The 17,517-nt window shown below is 41.2% G+C and overlaps 1 protein-coding gene across 1 annotated transcript in view; it reads left to right on the top strand.

The window, feature by feature from the left end:
* ABCB1 (ATP binding cassette subfamily B member 1) overlaps positions 1-17,517 on the top strand; it is a 79,010-nt gene that overhangs the window by 40,549 nt on the left and 20,944 nt on the right. The window contains exons 10-20 of the mRNA XM_006779165.2: positions 546-659; positions 797-907; positions 1,082-1,207; positions 1,311-1,514; positions 2,884-3,054; positions 5,369-5,530; positions 7,205-7,381; positions 8,071-8,217; positions 11,065-11,172; positions 12,117-12,194; positions 14,877-14,960. Coding sequence (XP_006779228.1) covers positions 546-659; positions 797-907; positions 1,082-1,207; positions 1,311-1,514; positions 2,884-3,054; positions 5,369-5,530; positions 7,205-7,381; positions 8,071-8,217; positions 11,065-11,172; positions 12,117-12,194; positions 14,877-14,960 — 1,482 coding nt within the window. The remainder of the gene's footprint in view (positions 1-545; positions 660-796; positions 908-1,081; positions 1,208-1,310; positions 1,515-2,883; positions 3,055-5,368; positions 5,531-7,204; positions 7,382-8,070; positions 8,218-11,064; positions 11,173-12,116; positions 12,195-14,876; positions 14,961-17,517) is intronic.

The raw sequence follows: 17,517 nt of genomic DNA, 5'->3' as shown, positions 1-17,517 counted from the left end.
ACCTGGTAAAAAATAATGCCTTAGGTGTGTGTCCTTTATAATTTACAAAATATTTTTATATATACTGTTTCATTTGATACACCAGCTCTAAGGTTGCTGGGTATGGAAAATAGAATCTTGCCTGTTTTTGCAAATGAAGAAATTGAAACCCAGAAACTCTAGAAGGATTGCCTGGAGACATATAGCCAATTAATGCTTAGCCCAGGATTCAGACCTAGACCTTGTGTGTCTCCTACTCGGGTGTATTTCCTCTATCTTCTCCTGATGATCTAAACCAAAATTCAAGAAATATTAAAATATTCTATTATACTAGTAATAGTCTGGTCCTATAGAATTTACACACTGAGCAAGTAAGGCTAACCCTGCATTCTAAGTTGAAAAGTACTTAAACTTTTAAATATTTTTAAAGATATTTTTAACACCCATTATTTATATGTTGCCTTGCCATTTTAAAATTTAATAAGTTGTATTAAGAAAAAAGAGTATAAAAAAAATTGTCTAAACAGTGCCTCAGTAACTTGACGATTTTCCTTCACATTCTTCAGGTCTTCTTCTCTGTGTTAATTGGGGCCTTTAGTATTGGACAGGCATCGCCAAGCATTGAAGCATTTGCAAATGCAAGAGGAGCAGCATATGAAATCTTCAAGATAATTGATAATGTAAGTCTCCGCTGGCTGTTTACCCAGCTATTTAAAAGTTTTTCTAGTTCCAAAGTAGATTTCTTTATCACTTGTTCCAACTCTCCACAAATGTCACACAAACCTAGTTAAATCTTCTGGTATTTTATTCTGTTTAGAAGCCAAGCATTGACAGCTATTCGAAGAATGGGCACAAACCAGATAATATTCAGGGAAATTTGGAATTCACAAATGTTCACTTCAGTTACCCATCTCGAAAAGAAGTTAAGGTACAATGATAAATGACTAATCAATGATTCAATGATGTATTGAATAAAGAATTTCTCATACTTTCCTTTAGAGACTTTAAAAGAATGTGAATATTTAAACCTCATTTTGAATTCATTTGTCCGTTCATAGTCCTGTGCATTGCTCTGAAGTTTATTTCTCATTCGTCCTGCTAGATCCTGAAGGGCCTCAACCTGCAGGTTCGGAGTGGGCAGACGGTGGCCCTGGTTGGGAACAGCGGCTGTGGGAAAAGCACCACCGTCCAGCTGATGCAGCGGCTGTACGACCCCACGGAGGGCATGGTGAGAGGGCGCTGGCCGGGCTAGATGCTGCAGCGATCACAGTACCATTGCAGACCACACGCTCCAGTGCCACAGTGAATAAAATTCACACTTTTCATTTCAGGTCAGCATTGATGGACAGGACATCAGGACCATAAACGTCAGGTATCTGCGGGAAATTACTGGAGTGGTGAGTCAGGAGCCTGTGCTGTTTGCCACCACAATAGCCGAAAACATTCGCTATGGCCGTGAAAATGTCACCATGGACGAGATTGAGAAAGCTGTCAAGGAAGCCAATGCCTATGACTTTATCATGAAACTGCCTAACGTAAGTTCTTCTTTTATTAAAAAAATATTTTTATTGATTTTTTTACAGAGGGGAAGGGAGTGGGATAGAGTTAGAAACATCGATGAGAGAGAAGCATCGATCAGCTGCCTCCTGCACACCCCCTACTGGGCATGTGCCTGCAACCAAGGTACATGCCCTTGACCGGAATCAAACCTGAGACCCTTCAGTCTGCAGGCCAACACTCTATCCACTGAGCCAAACCGGTTAGGGCATAAGTCCTTCTTGATCTTTGTCATGCTAGAGGTTCAGAGACTAGAATGCTGACCTAATGCTTAACAAGTTAGGAAACTGTGATCTGGAGGAATCTTCTAAGAAGGGAAATCCAGACAACTTCAGATTTTAAAGCTCTAGCAGCCAGTCAGATTTTTTTTTTAAATATATTTTATTGATTTTTTACAGAGAGGAAGGGAGAGAGATAGTCAAAAACATTGATGAGAGAGAAACATCGATCAGCTGCCTCTTGCACATCTCCCACTGGGGATGTGCCCACAACCCAGGTACATGCCCTTGACCAGAATCGAACCTGGGACCTTTCAGTCCGCAGGCCGACGCTCTATCCACTGAGCCAAACAGGTTTCGGCCCAGCCAGTCATATTTTTGAAAAGGAAGGTTGGTTATTGCCAAGTTTTAAGGAACTGGATTGTATTACCTGTGAGGCTGGCATGGTCTAGGGCAGTGGTTCTCAACCTTCCTAATGCCACGACCCTTTAATACAGTTCTTCATGTTGTGGTGACCCCCAATTTCATTGTTACAAATTGAACATAATTAAAGCACAGTGATTAATCACAAAAGCAATGTGTAATTATATATGTGTTTTCTGACGGTCTTAGGTGACCCCTGTGAAAGGGTCATTCGAGCCCCCAAAGAGGTTGCAACCCACAGGTTGAGAACCACTGGTCTAGGGCAGTGGTCGGCAAACCGCGGCTCTTTGGTCCCTTGAGTGTGGCTCTTCCACAAAATACCATGTGCGGGCACACATGTTCAGTGCGAAGATGACTTAAAACTTTAAGTAAAGTTTATTAAGTTAATTTTAGGGAACGTTGTGGAGTGAAAAAAGATGTAGTGTCGAGGATTGAGAAAGGTATGTTGAGATGGTTTGGACATATAGAGGGGATGAACGAAAAGAGATAGATGAAACAAGTATACAAGACGAGTGTGGATGGGCTCTGGGAGAGTTGGAAGTAAAATTTGGCTCTCAAAAGAAATTTCAGTCGTTGTATTGTTGATATTTGGCTCTGTTGACTAATGAGTTTGCCGACCACTGGTCTAGGGGATTCCTTCCCATCTTAAAACGGGAGCTGAGATAGCTTGTGCTTCTGTTAAATCATCCTGTGTTTTCTGCTGTAGAAATTTGACACCCTGGTTGGAGAGAGAGGGGCGCAGCTGAGTGGCGGACAGAAACAGAGAATCGCCATCGCTCGGGCCCTGGTTCGCAACCCCAAGATCCTGCTGCTGGATGAGGCCACGTCAGCCTTGGACACTGAAAGTGAAGCAGTGGTTCAGGCGGCTCTGGATAAGGTGTGTGAGCCTCAATTCAAACAACCCTGATTCATAAGCATTAGATCATCTCACCTTAAGTTATTCTTAGTATTTTTATTTATTGATTTCTTTTGAGAGAAAGCAAGGTAGAGAGAGAGAGAGAAAGAAGCATCAGTTTATTGTTTCACTTATTTATGCATTCATTGGTTGATTCTCTTATGACAAACTTGGCGTATCAAGACGATGCTCTAATTAACTAAGCTACCTGGCCAGGGCCTTAGTATTATTTTTTTTTAAGTAAATTTTCAATCGCTTCTAAAGTGATTCCTTCCACTATCAAAATAAAATAAGCAGGCCTCTGGATCTGTTTGTTTCGTTTCTATTTACTTATTTTTTTAAATAGAGATGAATAAACTCCCATTAAAAGGTACTTGCACATTTTTAAAATTAAACAATGAGAAATACAGACTCAAAGGAAAATGGGTCTTTATTGTAATCTTGAAAATGTAGTTTTAGAGAAAACCTGTTATTGAGGTTTTGTGAGTTTTTACTTTTGTCGACAAGAGGGAAATATAATCCGTAGGTTCACGTTTAATTTCCAAGATGTTAAAGGCTTAATGAAGACTCCATGCGAAATGAGAAACCTCTTATCCCCCAGAGAGAGACCATGACATGTCCTTGACTAGCAACAGGGTTTGAACTTCCTCCAATTCTTGAGTTGGTGTGAGTCATTCACCAAAGAGGATTTGAGTGCTTCTTCTGTGCCAGGCACTAGGTGCTGTGTCCCTGGCATACAACGTAACCAGGCCAGCTCCGTGAGGACGAGGAATGTGGAGATCTTTTAACCCAAAAGCGCTCTGAGTGGAAGTGTCACAGTAGAATTCAAAGATGAACTCGTATTTGTCCCAACTCTTCCTCTCTCTAATAATAAAACAACACTGCATGTTCCTTTAAACATCCCGTCATTGTGCTTAATAGATTGTTGAGGGAGGAAAAAGGTTATAAAAATTGTGTGGTGTTTTCCGCCTTCGCTCTGCTTATCTGTAATTTCACATCTGTGTTTTCTTATTATTCTACAATAGTATTAACTTATAAATAAAAACTATTTTAAAATGTTGCATTTAAAAATACTTTCTGCTGCCCTGACTGGTGTGGATCAGTTGGTTGGGCATCTTCCCATGCACTGAAAGGTTGCTGGTTTGATTCCCAGTCAGGACACATGCCCAGGGTGCGTGCGGGCTCAATCCCCCATAGACGGCTTGCAGGAGGCAGCTGATAGATGTTTCCCTTTTACACCGATATTTCTCTCTCTCCTGCTCCCTTCCTCTCTCTCTAAAAATCAACAAAAAAGTATTAAAAAATTTAAAAGCACGTTTTTGTTATCCTTTTCTTGAAAACGTCCAAAGCATTGAGCCATTGTCTTCTCTACTTTCTAGTTGCCATTACCTAATTTTCCTACATGTATTTTTCTCCTTAGAGTTTTCCACTTTTTCTCATATTGATCTTGATATCTTTTCTGGTAATTTGTTTTGAGAATTTTATTGCCAGTTCCAGAAGGAAAATATAGAGTACCAAATATCATAAGCATTGGAAAAGTTACAAAACCTAAAGAAATCTCATACAAATTCTGGTTATCTGGCTGTGTTTAGTATTAAAATAACACTGAGATTGACATTAGAATTATCTATAGCTCTTCAGTGTTTCCATAGTGCTTCACCTAGGCAAAGGATCATTTACTTAGAACTTCCTGTGTGTATGTCACAATGCTTCACGTGCATTATTTTATTTAGTATCACACTTATTCTGAAAAAAAAATGAGTACTATTATCATCCCCATTTTATGTTTGAATAAATTGATCCTCACGCAGGTTAACAGATTTGGATAAAACACTGGAATTCATAAATGGAAGAACTAAGATATGAGGTGAAATCAATGTGACGCTGAAGTCTATCTGGACTGTGCTGCCTCCTAGTTACTGCCTGTCTTGATCCTCCAGAAATCCTGTGAAATAGCTAGTGTGCACCAGTGTGGCACACTGGCCTGTGTCTGCTCTGATTGGCCAATGCCTGGGCTCTAGAGTTTTTAATTTGAATAAGCCCTTAAACTGTAAACTTAGGGGTGTACATAATATTAACATGTGACTATCATATGTATACTTATCTTTATTATAAGTATAAAGCATCATTTAAGCCAGTATCAATTGACTGTATATTTACTAAAGCCAGAGACTACATTATATAGCTTGGATGGTTTTACAATGTAAACATTGATACTCAGTAAACACAAGTTGAATGAATAAATTTTTGCCTAAAATGGTTCATGTGTTCAAAAGACAAATTTTCCTCTCTTTAGGCCAGAAAAGGCCGGACCACCATCGTGATAGCACATCGGTTGTCTACAGTTCGTAACGCTGATATAATTGCTGGTTTTGATGATGGAGTCATTGTAGAGAAAGGAAATCATGATGAACTCATGAAAGAGAAAGGCATTTACTTCAAACTTGTCACAATGCAGGTACAGTCTACCTCCAGATTTTCCTAAAGTACCTCAGGTATACACTGATTTTGCTGTGCTTAGTACTATAAGTAAAGGTAAGTTGATTTGATTATCTTGAGAAGTGAGGGAAAAAAAATACTTGAGGGATTTAGGATTAGACCACTGTTTTAGATATCTTATTTCTCTTTAAAGGAGGGAAAATAAAGAAGGCTTATTAGAGAAAGTTAAAGAAAAGTCTAAAAAGGTTTACATGTGGCTGTTGAGCAGAATAATGGTTAATCTGAATTGAAGTGTTTGTAAGCAGAAAATGCATTCCAGATTCTGAATACTTAATACAAAAGAATGCAAAATATTTCAATAAATATCTGCACTGATTACATGCTAAAATGCTAATGTCTTCAATACATTAGGTTAAATAAAATATATAATTAAAATTGATATTACTGGCCAAGAGACATATGAAAAAATGCTCAAAGTCACTGATCATCAGAGAGATGTAAATTAAAACAACAATGAGGTCTCACCTCACACCTGTAAGAATGGCTACCATCAACAAATCCACAAATGACAAGAGCTGGTGAGGATGTGGAGAGAAGGGAACCCTAGTACACTGCTGGTGAGAATGCAGACTGGTGCAGCCATTATGGAAAACAGTATGGAGTTTCCCCCCAAAATTAAATATGGAACTGCCATTTGACCCAGTGATCCCACTTCTAGGACTATATCCTAAGAAACCCAAAGCACCAATCATAAAGAATGTATGACCCCTATGTTCATAGCAGCACAATTTACAATAGCTAAATCTGGCAACAGCCCAAGTGCCCATTAGTAGATGAGTGGATAAAAAAGCTGTGGTAAATTTATAGCATGGAATACTATGCAGCAGTAAAAAGAAGAATCTCTTACCCTTTGAGACAGCAAGCGTAGGGACCTGGAGAGTATCATGCTAAGTGAAATAGGTCAGTCAGAGAAAGACAAGTATCACGTGAATGCACTCATATGTGGAATCTAAATAACAAAATAAATTGATGAACAGAGTGGATCCAGAGACATGGAAGCATGGAACAGAGTGTGGAATCCCAGAGGGAAGGTAGGGGAGAGTGGGTGGGGGAGTGGGAGGTAATCAATCAAAGACCTTATATGCAGAACCCATGGACATAGACAATAGGGTGCTGAAGGCCTGGGGCAGGAGGATGGGGGCGGGTTTGAGGGGGTCAATGGGCGGAAAGGGGGATATATGTAATTCTTTCAACAATGAAGAATTATTAAAATCAAAATATAAAAAAATAAATTCACACAAAAAGATTGTTAGTACTTGTCTCACACTTTTTAATGTGGCCACTGAGAAAATTTAAAATGACAGCTGTGGCTCACAGTATGGCTTATACCATGTTTCTGTTGGCAGCACTGGTCCAAAGCAAACATGACTGAGCCAAAAACACCCACAAAACAGATGACTAGATCAGCTATGTGGAGTGATGCCATGCCATTTTAGCATATTTAGTGGGAATCCTTCTTATTTAGTGGTTTTAATTTTCAAATATATTATAAAAAACAAAATGGCGGTTTAACTTTACCCTTTCCTGTATGTTTATTCAGATTGCCATTTTCCTGGATACCTGATATTCAGTGATTAATTTTCATGGGTTAATGGAGCCTAACCAGCTTATGCATATATCTTGTTTATTTTAGACAAGAGGAAATGAAATTGAATTAGAAAATGAAACAAGTGAATCCAAAAGTGAAACAGATGACTTGGAAATGTCTCCAAAAGATTCAGGATCCAGTCTAGTAAGAAGAAGATCATCTCGCAAGAGTATCCATGCACCACAAAGCCAAGACAGAAAGCTTAGTGAAAAAGAGGCCTTGGTACGGAGGGCTAGGGGTGGGGTAGGAGTGGGAACAAGAAAGGGTTATCCAGAATCCTCCTGTCCTATCCCCCAGAGCGTTCCACAAACCAAAATCTCAACATGTTAGACTTGGGCTAGAATTTATGAATGATAATTTATAGGTCAAGAATTATAGAATTATAATGTATAATGTGAAGAGAAATATTATTATAGGGCTTCAAATATAAACATTTCTATTCTTTTATCCCTACTTGCAAATATTCTTGTCATGTTTGTGGAAATATCATTTAGTTCTTTAAAAATAGAGGAGTAACAATCAGTCAGTGCTTTTTTAAGTATTTATATTTTTTATTTTAGAGAAAGAGGAAGGGAAAGGGAAAGATGGAAACATCTTTGAGAGAAACATTAATCTGCTGTCTTCTGCATGCCCAATTAGGGATTGAGCCCACAAGCTAGGTATGTGCCCTGACTTAGAATCGAACCAGTGACCTCTTGTTGCATGGGTCCATGCTCAACCAACTGAACAACACTGGCTGGGCATGCTTTTTTTTTTTTTTTAAAGCTAAAGAACCATCAATTGATTCGGAAATAAGAATTAGATACATTCATTAAAATTTTTTTTGTATATGGAAGAACTGTGCATCATTAAATCAACTAAGTATCAATTCTTTTTCTTACTAGCCTGTTGAACTATTTTGTGTTTTCCAGGATGAAGATTTACCTCCAGTTAGCTTTTGGAGGATTCTAAAGCTGAATATCACCGAATGGCCTTATTTTGTGGTGGGTATATTTTGTGCCATTATAAATGGAGGCCTGCAACCAGCATTTTCAGTGATATTTTCAAAGATCATAGGGGTGAGTGTTTATGTTTACTTCTGGATTTACTTGTGAGTCCTGACTAAAGAATGAACTGTATATATTTGTAATCCTATATAATAAAAGGCTAATGTGCAAATCGACTGGATGTCCAAATGACCAGTCGCTATGATGTGCACTGACCACCATGAAGCAGATGCTCAACGCAGAAGCTGCCCCCTGGTGGTCAGTGTGCTCCCACAAGGAGAGCACCACTCAGCCAGTAGCCGGGCTCATGGCTGGCAAGCACAGCTGTAGTGGCGGGAACCTCTCCCACCTCCACAGCAGTGCTAAGGATGTCCGACTGCAGTCAGTCGAAATTCCCCCGAGGCCTCCCAGACTGCAAGAGGGCGCAGGCCAGGCTGATGGGAACCCCCCCCCCAAGTGCACAAATTTCATGCACTGGGCCTTTAGATGTATATAAAAGCCACAAAGAACATGTTCCTTTTCATGAAACTAAGCAGCTTGAAGATGTAAGAATAGAAGTCTGGTAGTCGCTTTCTCTAGGCCCCAAGGGACCAGATCCCTGAAGTAGTTGATGAAACTGACTAGGTGACTGAACCTTACCTGCCATTACTAGGCTCTGAGTAAACGTCATGAGCTGTCCTATCACCACCAAGCAGAGAGAGTCCCTCGTGTATTTGTCAGAGGGAACTCTTCTCTGATAAATGCACTTATCAAGACATGAGCAGGCCTAGCTTGCTGCCTCCATAAGAAGTCCATCTCGTTTATTAAGATGCAAACAAATGGAGCAGCTTCCAAAAGATTGCAATTGTCATACGTTGGTTGCACTTGCTTTTAATGATGGCATTTTCAACAAAAAAGGTACGCTCCAGGCAGTAATGCTTTCTTTTTAGTGACAGATATTCAGACCTCAAACTGAGGATACCCTGGCCCTAACTTCTGGAAATGGAAAAAGAAATGGATCACTACATACAACATAGGCCAAACACTAACTTTTGATTATATCAAAAACTGCCATAAGTATTCAGGTCTACCCATGCCTGGCTAACTTATTTCAGGTTGCCATTCATATGCTTAATGTATTCATATTAAGAAATAGTTTTAATATGAAGAAATATTTTTTCTGTGTCTGCTTTGTGCCAGCTACTGTTCTAGGGGCTGAAAAGGTAGCAAGAAGGAGACAGGGTCCGATTGCATGGAGCATATGTTCTAGGTCAGGAGTTTAGCAAATATTTTTTCTATAAAGGATAAGATAGTAAATATTTCAGGCTCTGTAGGCCATATGGTCTCTGTGGCAAATACTCAACCTTGCCATTGTAGTGCAAAAGTTGTCATGTTAAAACGTTATATAAACATTTGGGTGGTGGCCTATATTTTGCCAATTCCCTTTCTAACATTGGTCTTGCAGGCAGAGAGGGAGATAGTGGTATCATTAGGGGGGAAAAAAGGAATTGGATTAGTTAAGAATGGGTTTTTGCTGTGTACAACAAAAACTCAATTTAAGCATTTTTTGTTTCTCTCACCTCTTACATAACAATAGGTTTAAAAGCAAGTGGTCCAGCCCTAACCAGTTTGGCTCAGTGGATAGAGCGTCGGCCTGAGGACTGAAGGGTCCCAGGTTCGATTCCAGTGAAGGGCATGTACCTTGGTTGCGGGCACATCCCCAGTAGGGGGTGTACAAGAGACAGCTGATCAATGTTTCTCGCTCTTCAATGTTCCTAACCCTCTATCCCTCTCCCTTCCTCTCTGTATAAAATCAATAAAATATATATTTTTTTAAAATAAAATTAAAAAAGCAAGTGGTCCAGACTGACACATTAGCTCCTAGATATTATTAGGTAGGCAATCAGCCATCGGCCTCATTGAAGGTTTGTAACACAGAGTTTAAGGTTGTGGGCTGTGAGTTAGGTTGCTTGGGATTATATCCCTGAATCATCGCTTGCTTGGCTGTGTTACTTTGAACGTGTTAATTAACCTCTCTGTGCTTAGTTTTCCTCTGTGTAAAACAGTGATGATAATAAAACAAACCTCAGGAAGTGATTGTGAGGATAAAAGAAGAGTATACATGAATTTGCTTAGAATAGTGCCTGGCACAGAGTAAGAACTCACTGATTGGTAGCTATTATTTTTGTTGGAATGACATCAAGAAAAATTAATTTTTTCTAAAAAGCTTTTTTTCTTTACAAAGAATAAAATTGTCTGGGTTGGGTTGGGAATGTGGCTGTTACAACACTGATTTGGGCTCACTGTTTAGAGCGATGTTTGCTGTCTTCCCCTGTGGAGTGGTTATTCTCTGCATTCCTAGAGCCCAGTATATCCTAGTAGCTCTTCTGCCCCTCTCTGGGAGTGCCTCCATGTGTGGTGTTGGGTCGGCTGGCTGTAGCTCCCCACTGGCTTCCTAACTGGCCATGCTACAGAGAAGGCTGGGTCAAGGAAGCACCTCTCTTTTTTTTGCACTGAGTGGACGACCACCGCTTTCTGATTCACCCAAATCACACCAGCAGACTTGTCTCCAGACACCTTGGGACAATGTGAAAGGTCCAAATTGTAAAGCAGTGAGTGGCCGTACAGCGTAGTTTCCCACCAAAGGAGGAGCAGAGTATTCGGTCTCAGTTCCACTTCACAGAGTAGGTGTGGCACTCATGGCTCCGAGGGGGAGTCTGAGCAGGAAAAGGGTTGGGGTGATTTGGGAATGACAGACCCATTATCAGTCTCTAAGGAAGGGGATGCATGTACACCTTTCAGTTTGGGATTAGGGAAGCCAGCCCCAACCTTCAATATACCAAAGGCCTCTTGACCCCTGGTTACTGCGCTAGATGGGAAATGGGTCTGACCCTGAATGACTTCTGTAGTGATTGAACCCTTTAATTATTTTCTTAACAGATTTTTACCAGAAACAATGATCCTGAAACACAACGACAGAACAGTAACTTGTTCTCACTGTTGTTTCTAGTCCTCGGAATTATTTCTTTTATTACATTTTTCCTTCAGGTAAGTGTCTACATTTTCATTTTACTGATTTTGAGAAATGCATCATTATTCCACTCTGAGAATTTAAAAACATCTATTTAATTTGCTTTTTACTAGAATTGCTCCTATATTAACTGGGCTATTCGCAGCTAAATTTCTTTGGATATTAAAAAAAATGTTTTGCCTCCTCTGGCTTCCTTGCTTACCTCCTCCTCTTCACTCTTACCATTCCAGCTCTAACATTAATGAGATCAGAGGGAACAGACCACAGGAATTCAGTGCCCTAAGAGATGAGTATTGTAAGGCATGATGGGTTTTCGTGTTAGACATAGGTCAAGTACAAGTTGAACCAGTTTTTAATGTTGTATCCTCAGGCATATAATTAATTTAAACTAAGTTTTCTCATTTGTTAAATAAGGATCATTAACTGCCCTAGATCCGAGGTTGGCAAACTGCGGCTCGCAAGCCACATGCGGCTCTTTGGCCCCTTGAGTGTGGCTCTTCCTAAGCCTGAGGAGTACCCTAATTAAGCTAATAACAATGTACCTACCTATATAGTTTAAGTTTAAAAAATTTGGCTCTCAAAAGAATTTTCAATCGTTGTACTGTTGATACTTGGCTCTGTTGACTAATGAGTTTGCCGACCACTGCAGATGATTAAAAGAGATAACGTGACTAAGTGCCTAGGCCTGTGTGAGGTGGTTCTTTCTTCACTTGTGCTCTTTGCATCTGTTTCTTCCCTCTCTCTCAGTCATGCCCAGCATGCTACCCGGGAGCACAGTGGAGCTGTGGTTGCCTTCCTCCTCTCCTCTGATTCTGCAGGAGGCGCGGGCATTCAGGACGGCCTCTGCTCTGCTGATGCCCCACCCAGGCACTTCCTCTCTGCTTTCGCCGTGCCACCATGCCATCTGCACCTCGGCCTCTGACAGGTCCCCTTCCTTATGGTGTCCTCTCACTCTCCACAGGGCTACACATTTGGCAAAGCCGGGGAGATCCTCACCAAGCGGCTTCGATACCTGGTGTTCAGGTCCATGCTGCGACAGGTATGTGCATTGAGGACTGGGCCCTGAGATGTGCAGAGCTCCTGGGCCCGTGGAGGCAGGTGGTGGGGGCGTTCTCACGTCACTCTTCGGAGCTCCTGCACTGCTCTTCCCTGGGTCCCGTGGGGAAGATGAGGCTGGATGCCGCCAGGTGCAGGCTCAGGCCCTGCCGTCTGCCCATCTTCAGGGGGCGGGCTCAGGATGGCTGCGAGGCCGTCTCCAGAGCAGGTTCACCCCCAGCTTGGCCTCAGCAGCTGTTGGCAGAGCAGGCAGAAGTGCTCTTCAGTCCCCCTCCTCCCTCTCCTCTCTCTTTCCTTCTTTCCCCTGGGATACCCAGGGTGCTGGTGTTTCTTCCCAGCAAGGGATGCCCCCTTGCTTCCCACAAGGCACAATGCACCCCACACCCATTTCTTCACTGCCCCGTTCCTTTGCTGGGACTGATGGACTTATTTAAGCTGCAGTGTCACTAGCTGATAATGACTTAATTTAATGGCGCTCACATTTTACTCCTTCAAAACCCTAACTGATAGAGGTGATGTTTTCCTGGGGAAAGGGGTCAGGAGATTCGAGGAATGTAGCCCAAAGAAGTCCAGTTCAAAGAGGAAAGTTTCTTTAATAACCATCGCGAACATTTTGCGTGTGACTTTGTAATGTAATTTTCCACTGTTCATTTACCAGTGAGTAAAAGGATGCCCCCGAGATGCCGGGGCACTGGAACCTGGCTGAGAAACATCTGTGTGCTGTCTTAGAATTCCTGGGTGATATTTGCTTTGGTTCCTCCCCTTTCCCACTCCTACCACTCAATGCCACTTTAAAAGAAGAACGAGTTATCAGACTTGCTAGCTAGTGACCCACAGAGCCAGGGCTGAATCTGATGAGCGACAGAACACTATTCGACGGAGAGCGCTGACTTAGGACCCTCAGTCAGGTTTTGATAGCTGAGATTCCTCTTTGGCTCGAGGCTGACCCTGGTCCAGGGCCAAATGCCGCGTTACCTCCTCGGCCCCTAGACCAACTCCTAGGTCCAGTACACTTTGAAAGGTGAGCAAATGGTTTGTGTAATGCCCTCTCCATAAATTATGAAGTCCAGTCATCATACATTTAAGTGCCTTCTGCTTACAATACTTAGTATTTTATAAGTCATTCAAACCTGAATGGACCCCATCTTCAAGGAAGTTAAGTTCCAGTGCAGGAGGCACCTGGCAGCTTGCTTTACAAAGCAAGTTGACACGTGCTAGAATAAGTTATAATGGCTCTTTTTCTTAATTCTTTGGGCGGGAGTGGGGGTGGGGGGGGATGATAAATACTGCTTTAATGCAAATCACCAGTTCAGATAACTTTTTAGGACTATAGTTATTTTTGTAACAGACATAAATGTATACCTCAAACATACAATCTTTTTCATATTTGTGTATTTAGAAATGTAAGTGGTTTTACAAAGAAAATCCTATTTTACATGGAATGTGAGTTTTTAGTCTAGATTTCTTTTGGTGCGTTTTTAAAAATCTAATTCGTTTATTTTGCCCTGAACAATAGTTACCTAACTGCTCTTCAGCTTCTCTGTGTGGCCATCTAATAAACATTTCATACTGATTTCCAGAATTGAATTTCAGACTCTCCCCTCCCCACAGGGCCCATTCCTTGTCTAGTCTTCCTCCATATTAATAAACAGCAGCTTCATTCCACCAGTTGTTCAGGCTAAAATTCTTAGCGTCATCCCTGACTCCTTTCTCTCTGTTTAATATTACAATAGCCTTCTAACCGGTCTCACCACCTCCATCCTTATCTCAACCCAGTAGGTTCATCTCCCAAGAACCAGAGTCATTCTTCTACAATAAAATCAGATCACAAACCTCTGCCCAAAACCTACTGAAAGCTTCCCATATCTCTCAGGGTAAAAATCTGGAATCTTGGCAGTTGACTGGAAGGTCACACAAGGTGTGGCCCCCACTACCTCTCGGACCTCATCACCCACCACTTCACATATTTTTCGATATATGCACTGACTCTCTGAATATGAGAATGGAGGAGTGGGAGAGACAACTGAGAAAGGAAATCTGTCTAGAGGAAGAGGCAACTTTTACAAATGCACACAAAGGTGCTTTTAAGACTAGTGGCAGCCCTTCGGATATTCTTGTTTGTGCATGAGCAGATCAAGTACGCCTTTGCCACAGGGCCTTTGCACATGCTATTTCTTCCTTCTCTCGGAAATTCTCTTTCTTCTCTTTATGCAGATCTCTTCTCAAATGGCACCTTGGAGAGGCCTTCTCTGTCACCTCCCTGTCTATAAAATAGCACCTTTCCTCACTTTTATCTTTCTTACTCTGCTCTATGTTTTTTCATAGCATTATTATCACCTGGCATGGTATATATTTATTTGTTTGTGGCTTTCACCTCTAGAATTCAGGTTTCCTGAAGGCAGCAACTTTGTCTTTTTGCTGTTGTTGTTGTTCACTACTGTATTGATTGATCACTTAGAAATCATCTTTGGAACAAATTAGGCATTCAAAAAAATTTGACACATTTATGTGTTGGTCTGCTAAGTCCCTTTTCTTCTCTATTGAGTGTCAAATCCTGAGTGCTAAATGCAGGAGATATAAATGATAAACAGAACAGACCCTCTCATTGTCTGTGCAGCTAAGAGTCTTTGGGCTTTAAGAGAATAAACCATTTTCTGTGCCACAGGATGTGAGCTGGTTTGATGACCCCAAAAACACCACTGGAGCATTGACGACCAGGCTGGCCAATGACGCTGCTCAAGTCAAAGGGGTACGTGCCTCCTTTCTGTGGGCGTTTGTCTCAGTTGGCCCCTTTGAATCTCAGCATGAAACTGATTTCCTCATTTCCGGTGTTAGTTCCCATTATATTTAAGAAAATGTTAAATAAACATATAACCTACACAGTATATCATGTGCCTGATAGCAAAAATGTTAACTATTTAAACATCATATACTGTTTAGTGTATAGGTAACTTACAAGCTTTCTTTTGTTATTTGCTCTCTGGTTTATGCTGTTAACAGTACGCACGTGGAAAGATGATTATTTAGCAAAGGTATTTATCAGCATATCACACAGGAATCAGCCTGTTTTAATGTTCAATTAGTCAACAAAATTTTAATTGCCTCCACACAAAAAAAAGAATGTATGTAGTTGCTATAAGGAAGTTTGGGGGCCGTAGCTGGTTTTGCTCAGTGGATAGAGCATCAGCCTGTGGACTGAAGGGTCCCAGGTTCGATTCCAGTCAAGGGCACATTGCCCGTGTTTACGGGCTCGATCCCCAGTGGGGGGCGTGCAGGAGGCAGCTGATCAATGATTCTCCATCATTGTGTTTCTATCTCTCTCTCCCTCTCCTTTCCTCTCTGAAATCAATAAAAATATATTTTAAAAAATAAGAAAAAGAAAGTTTGGCACACTACATCAGAGGGGAGGGAAGAAAACCTTTAAAAATGCTTGAAAGAAATGCATTGGAATCACATTAAAAAGGTAAAGCCAGGGTAGAAGGAACAACATTATCTGACTATAAAGCTACATTTTGCTGCTGTATGAATCTCTTTAATTGATATAATTAGAAACTTGAACCAGGACATTTTGATTTATGGATGAAGTGACAATTCCTTCTACAACTACAACTGTTTATAGCAAAAAAAAAAAAAAAAAAAAGCTTTTATTGAGAAAGCACAAATATTTTGGAACTGGATTTCAAGCATTGTGATGGTGTTGTGAGGAGGAAATAAATAGCAGGAGAGGGAAGAACAGAAAAAGGTGAGGAGAAAAATGAGTAGGTGAGGAAGTGAGATACAAATACATGGGGGTGCAGTGGAGAGATTGCGAGGGGGCTTCGTGCGTTTCAAGTGATGAAGCATTTTTCTTCCCTTGCTTCACACTTGGACTGTGGTGTTTGGAGTGTTACCTCCTCTCAACCCTACGTTTTGAAATTAAATTAAACCAAGGGGCTTAATCTCCTCCCACAACCCTCCCCCCCCCACCCCCAGGCTGCAGGTTCTAGATCTTTTAGTTCATCTTTCATGAACTATATAAACGAAGAATTTGTCATCGTTGACCCCTGTTACTTATTTCTGTGACCTTGACTAACATCCAAAGCTAAATATTTATATCTGTGAAAGGTGTGCCCCGATAACTCCTGGGCCCCGCACTGGAGGGAGGTTCTCAGTGCTTCTCTCAGCCATCTGCTGTGGGAATGAGCTCTGAGCAGGACCTGTAAATGCTGAGAACAAGAGCATTCTACATCCTTCCTGTACGCAGCTCTCTCCCCGTATAAGAGAATCCTTGATCGGCTCGTAACTTCCGACTTTTGAATTAAAAATGTATAAATACAGAGAGAGCTGGGGTGGAAGGCCACTCCATTCTTTGACTTATACCCAATATAGCTAAGCACCCCTTTGATAGAAGCTCAGTGACGGCATCAAATACAAATAAATGCTCTGTTATTTATGCTGTCCCTTTCAGCCCCAAGGCAGTTCCCTGGTACGCAATTTAAAGTATAGAGGCTACTGGTAGTTGTAGCAACCTTTTCCCCTAATTACTGGTCTATTGTTTTATCACATAAGTGTTGAATGGGTTTAGAGAGTCGATATTGGGGAAGGGAGTCTTATAAAGGATTCTGTCCTAAAATTCATAACTAAGAGAAGTTTTAGTTATGAATCAATGCACCTGTTCATTTCGGGGTTGAGAGAAGTTTGTCCAAAGTCACAGAAGTGGCAGTGACCACCCTGGACTGTACTCCACCATAATCTTTACCTGCGACCAGCCCTCCTCAAGCAGAGGAAGTTCTGAGGGTAGGAAAGAGCATAGCCATTTCCAGACAAAGCAGGTCTGGGGGCCAGAGGAGGAATGTGGAATAGCTCTCGGGCACAGGGGGTTTCCAGGGTAGAGGAAGGGAAGTATGGAATGGTGGATGGAATTGACTGTCTAGTTTGACTCCTGGTCTAAGAGTTGCAAATCCCTGCACGCTACTGAAAGTCATGCTTCAGGCTCCCCCCAGCATTCAAACAGAAGGATCTGATGTCTGCTTAATATCCTGAATTAAATTCCATAAATTTCAGCTCTCTGTATTTTTTCCAAATCAAATGCAGATTAAATTGCACACAATAAGCATCTCACATATGCCAACATACATTTGAATATTCTTTTTTTTTATTGCCTCAAAATTTTATTTATTTTTTTAAAAATATATTTTATTGATTTTTATATGTTTTTTATTGATTAAGATATTACATATGTGTCCCTGTCACCACATCCCCCCCCGCTCATGCCCTCACCCCTCCTCCCCCCCGTTGTCCCTGCCCATTGGTTCTGCCTCTCTGCC

This window comes from Myotis davidii, unplaced genomic scaffold, assembly GCF_000327345.1.
Source record: "Myotis davidii unplaced genomic scaffold, ASM32734v1 scaffold187, whole genome shotgun sequence".
NCBI classification, from domain to species: Eukaryota; Metazoa; Chordata; class Mammalia; order Chiroptera; family Vespertilionidae; genus Myotis; species Myotis davidii.
This window is presented reverse-complemented; position numbering and strand designations above follow the sequence as displayed.